At 51.2% G+C, this 5,692-nt stretch overlaps 1 protein-coding gene across 1 annotated transcript; it reads right to left on the bottom strand.

Moving 5' to 3' along the window:
- Positions 1 to 2,045: 2,045 nt before the first annotated feature.
- Positions 2,046 to 5,473, bottom strand: LOC311315377 (mRNA decay activator protein ZFP36L1; the record flags this gene model as incomplete). Its single annotated transcript, XM_084446049.1, is given in 5 exon segments — positions 2,046 to 3,608; positions 3,610 to 3,642; positions 3,644 to 3,944; positions 3,946 to 4,049; positions 5,426 to 5,473. Coding segments are annotated over 5 exon segments (1,182 nt in total). The 3' UTR covers positions 2,046 to 2,912.
- Between the last annotated feature and the right edge of the window lie 219 nt (positions 5,474 to 5,692).

The raw sequence follows: 5,692 nt of genomic DNA, 5'->3' as shown, positions 1-5,692 counted from the left end.
GTCTGCTAACAACGCCGTCAAAAGTATCTGTTAGTGGAGAGGGAGCTGGAGCGATAAACCCCCGACAAGTATGAACACAAGAGAGCAACACACGCCTCTCCCTTTCCTTCGTTCTGGAATCCACATTAACAAGGTGTTCACATTACACCGGTCCCCCTGGGAACGGACACTGGGGAAACTCTTTATTCATTCATCTGTGTCCCCCCCCCCCCCCCCTCAGCGACAGTGCTGGGAGGCATGGGCGCGTTAACCCCTCTCCCTCCCTCTCTCCTCCGGAGGGGACTCCATTCTCTCAGAGGACCATATGGCTGACCCATGGGCAGGCTGAATGAGCCATCTGCTGGGCCGCACAGACGGGCCTGCGCTGTGGGAGAGAACGCTGCTGTCTTTGTACCGATGTGGGAGAATCCCACTCCCACACACACACACACCCACACACAGACAAACACCAGCACCCGATACAGTCATACCCCCCCCCCCCCACACACACAAATAAGCAAGCACACAATCCAGCACCGCCATTTCTCTCTCTTACACACACACACAAACACCAGCACCACATACAGTCCTACCCCCCTCCCACACACACACACACACACACACAAATAAGCAAGCACACAATCCAGCACCGCCATTTCTATCTCTTACACACACACACAAACACCAGCACCACATAGTCGTACCCCCACCCCCAACACACACACAAATAAGCAAGCACACAATCCAGCACCGCCATTTCTATCTCTTACACACACACACAAACACCAGCACCACATAGTCGTACCCCCACCCCCAACACACACACAAATAAGCAAGCACACAATCCAGCACCGCCATTTCTCTCTTACACACAGACACACACTTAAAACCCAGCACCACAATAAAGGACGGGCAGCCATTTTTAACCCTTTCCCGGCCACTCCCTCCTCCATGGCAACCAGCCCCATCGCATTGTCCTGGTGACAAGGGAATGATCAACTACACCAGTGTCCCATTCCTGCACGGCCGAGCACGGACTGGCCGAGCCCCGCCCCTCTTTGTTTCCGGGAACTCTTTGTGGTTGCCGCGGTGACCCGGAGGTTCTGAACGGGGTGGGGTGGGGGCTGAGGGAGCGGCAGATCAACATGCAAAAAAAGGTCAACAATCATTGGACAGCATTGAAGAAAATTATGTCTTTGTTAGGGGAAGGAGTTGGGTGGGAGTCAGTGACTGTTGGGGTGGGTGGCTATCAGGCTATCGTTGGTTTACCTCCCGAGTTAGTTTGTGTAGAGCCGAGTCCAGATTGAAGGTCTCATGTTCAACCGAGTGGGATCACAAGTCATGTGGTGTGAGGAGAGATGTGGGGGAGAGCGTAACAAGGGAGGCAGAAGGGATGCAACCACACAGAAGAGAAAGAGTCGAGCAGATCGTGCATCAGCTGCTGGTGGTGCGCAAAGACATTCATCTCTACTTGCAGGCTCGGAGGCAGGGAAGGAGCCCCGGGAGAAGAGATTAGGGAAGAAACAAAAGGCATCTTATCTCCATATGAAATCCGATCCGCATGACTACACACACACACACACACACAGTCTCTCTCCTCTGGGGTTAACAAAGGACACCAGAGATTGAGCAGATAACAACCTCTACTAGCAATGGTGCTACATGACTGGTGTGTGTGTGTGGCGCTATAATTACACTACATGGATGAGCAAAGATTGACCCAGATAAAACGGCTGCAGCACATTCACAAATACACAACGGACAGCCACCTTCCTTTAAAAAAAAAAGTTTATTTCGGTACAAAAAAGAAAAAAAACAATATATTAAACTTGATACAAACTCAACTTTCTCTATAAATACATTAAAATAAATTAAACATTAATTTAGCTAACAAATGCTTCAGAAACAAAGTCTACAAACTGTGCTCCAGAGAAAACAGGAGGTCTACAGACACTACAGCACACATCTACTGCCTGCCCCCACCATCCCCCCACCCCCGGCTAGAACGGGAACTGGCTCCGCGAGGCAACGCAGCAGAGATAGATCGCCTCTTCTACGGAAACGCTCTCGGTCCTCGGGACAGACATGCTTATTCTAAAGGCAGGAACCCGTACCCCCGACCCCCTCTCAGTCCGTCTTAACACGTAGCAACGCCTAAACAGATCGGCCGAGTTCACAGACGCACTGGGAGAAAACGCTGATACGTTCCCGCCAGCTACCCTCACAGGAGTCCAAAAAGACCCAGACCGAAGCTCTGATCTAAAACACAGACGACTGGAAGAAGAGGGGGGGTGGGGGGGGCGGGTCACTCTGGTCGACAAAATTGAACAATGAAATGAACTGGCGCTGAACAGCTTACAGGCACTTCAGTAATCTAAACCATGCATGCACGTTTCAAAGGAATAAGGTCCACTTTTCTAAGCCCAGATAGGAAGACACATAGCGTACGGTGAAAAACACAGGGCCCTTTTATAAAATATCACATTGAATTCACCCGACATTCATTGGGAAGAGCTGCCAGGTAGGCGCGTCTTTGGCTTTTTGATCCCGCCCCCCCAAAAAACATTCTGTAAGATTCTTTCATCATTTCTGAGGAGTCATACATCCGTACAAATCTCGTTTGCATGACTAGTACACTTGGTTTGTTCTGCAGGCGGCAGATTTGCCAATCACACTGTGATTACGCCATTTTTGTCAGACTCCTCAGAGCAGCCAACCTCCATCTTGGATTTAACTTATATCTGGTTGTGCTGAGGAGCACCCCAATGTGTCAAGCATCTGCCTGTACAGTACAACACAGTAGGTATACAATAGTATACAGTCACAGTCAGTCCTTTTAAAACTAATACAGCAGGTTTTGAAAGGCAAGACACCAGTCAGAGAGAATGGCTGGGTGATGGGTGGGTAGGGTTAGGCTGCTGGGATAGCGCCGCCTAGAGGAAGAAGCTGGCGTTGTCGCTGACTAGGCCGTCGTCGGGGACAGAGAGCTGGCTGAAGATGGGCAAGCGTCGGCCGCTGGTGTCGTGGCCGGACGAGTCAGAGCCGCTCAGGCTGCTGGCGGAGCTGCACGCCCCTTCCTGGTCGGACAGGGAAGTGTAGGACAGGCTGCGGCCTCCCAGGACGGGCCGTGCCGGGGGGCTCTGCCGGGGGGGGGAGGCCGGGGACAGTCCGAAAACGGAGCAGCCGGAGTCGGGCGAGGGTAGAAACTGAGGCCGGGGATCTCGGGCCTGCGGCCAGGCCGGGGTCGGCTCGAACGCGCAGTCCGCCTCGAGGAAGGCGTGGCACAGCAGGTCGGTGATGTCAGCGGCTGGCGGAGAGACGGAGGGGGCGCGGAGGAACGGGGGGGGCAGGGGGGAGGGCTCCAGGGCCTGGGGAGGAGTGGAGGGGAAGCCAGCGAAGCTGAAACTGTGTTTGAGAGGGGGGGGTCTGTGCATGCGGGGGGCCTGGGGTGGTCCGTGCCTGCAAGGGGGACCCTGGTCGTCCTCGTTGTTGTGGACAAAGTGGCAACGAGTCCCGTAGGGGCAGAAGCCAATGGTGTGGAAGGTGCGGCACGGCTCGGTCTTGTATTTCGGGTGGCGGCTCAGGTCCCTGAGCTCGTCCATGCCGTGGGCAAACTGGCACTTTCCCCCCGTACTTACAGATGCCGCTCTCGGCAAAAGTGCGGGCACAGCTCAGTTTTGTAGCGCGACGAGACAGAGGAGGGGGGGAGGGGAGGTGGGGAGAGGGGAGGAGGGAGGAGAGAGGAGAGAGAGAGGGTGGGGCTGGGGCTGAGAGAGGGGAGGGAGGGGGGCTGTTTGGGCAAAGAGGGAGGGGAGGCCCAGCCTAGGTCACTGGAGCTGGTCTCCACCATGCTCAAGGAACGCTCCGCCCAGAAGGACATTCTGTTCCAGCGCTCGGAGGCCTGCCCCCAGTGTCTGGAGGCCAGGCCTGCAGGCTGGGGGGGGCTCTGGGCATTGGGGAGAGCTGGAGGAGGAAAGGGAGCAGGGAGTTCGGGGCTTCTGGTAGCCCACAGGCCTCTGCAGTAAGGCTTGGGTTGGGCTGTTCTCCCTCAAGTCCAGGCTCAGCAGCTGCTGCAGAAGAAATAACGCCATCAGTATGTCAGTTCATCTCATTGGTACTAATCTCCATATAACATAAGTGTTTGTTACAAACAACCCACCAACGACCGACGTTACCAACTGAGAAATCCAGCTCTTGGATATTAGCTATATCAGCTATTGACAGCTCCTCAACAGGGCATGCAAACGGAAGATCAAGCAAGATGCATAACTTGGCAGGAATGTTTAGCAACATGCGAGCAAAACAACCGATTGCACACATGTTGCTTGCGGTTATTACCTAGCTAGGCTATAAACTGCTAAATTGGCGCGCCACTAGAAATCGACCGATGCAACAGATTTTTTAACTAACGTTGGACTAAATGTGTATTTGCCCACTGATTAGATATTACCTGGTGCTAAGAGATAGCTGGCTATTTGACTAACGTTATCATAGTTTGCCTAAAGTTTTTATTATGTTACTGAATTGAAGTCACACGCGCAGTTCGGTTATTGACTGTTTACTTTTGAAGTGCGCATTAACGTCACCACGTCTCTAGCACAGTTGTTTACTTTGCTTGATGCATGAGTTGCATTCACAACTCGAGACAAAGCAGTCAGTAACTGCGTGGGCGTTCAATCAAGAAATTAGACGGTTACGTTAGTATTCGACTCCCCAAACAGTCCAAAAAGTTCGAAAAATAACGTTAGACGTCAAAAGTATGACATTAGCTAGCTAGTGGTTTGGGTTAACAAGTCGGGGGTAATGTTGGCTCGCAAAAGTTAGACAGCGATAAGTGTTCGATGGATTTGCAATACCAGCATCAGAACGGTCAAGTTGCATGTTGCATGAGACGTATGCACGGCTACTGACGTTTTGCCAATTAGCTGGTTTCCACAATAAGCAAGTCAACATTATGCCTAGTTAACTAACTTCAGCTAAAGTTAGGATATCTTAGCTCAGATGAGAACTCGCGCACACGCAGGTGTGACTGCACCTGCTTGGAGTTAACTAATTTTGTACAAAACATGTTTAATCTAGCCTGATAATTCATTGTGCTTCAAATAGATCTGATGGAAGAGTACCTGTGCATTGTGAAATGGATATGGCCTGTGCAAAAGTAGAATCAACGCTCAGGATTAACGATAAATCGTTTCTAGATGCGGTTTGATGGGCATGCATTTGTGCTTCAAATAATTTTGATAGATCTGATGGCAGTGTCATGCATTGCGAAATGCATACCCATGGTCTGTGCAAAAAGTAGAATCAAAGCTATGGATACGTTTTCTAGATTTCTGCAACGTCTCTGAACAAGCTAACATGAGCTATACTGCTAACACCATCTACATTCACAAGCACGCGGCGACGTTAGCAAACTGTGATTGCAGTGTGATGAACAACAAATTACCTTGCACATATCCAAATCAAGAAACTGATTGAGTGCGTATGATGGCATTTTTCTTGTCCGCAACACGAAGTTGAGAATCCTGTAAGCGACTGCAAAAGTTAGAGAGCTCCAGCTCTCAAAAGTTTCAAAAGTTGTCTGTGTGCGAATCTCTGACCGTGACACGTGGTTTTAATGCCACACTATAAGGAATGGCCACACCTCCACACCAACCCTTTTCATTTTGGCCCGCCCACAGTCATGCAGGAAGACAGATAATCTCGAGCAGAT

Source organism: Borostomias antarcticus (genome assembly GCF_949987555.1).
Source record: "Borostomias antarcticus genome assembly, chromosome: 1".
NCBI classification, from domain to species: domain Eukaryota; kingdom Metazoa; phylum Chordata; class Actinopteri; order Stomiiformes; family Stomiidae; genus Borostomias; species Borostomias antarcticus.
Note: the sequence above shows the minus strand (reverse complement) of the source record. Positions and strands in the feature narration are given on the sequence as shown.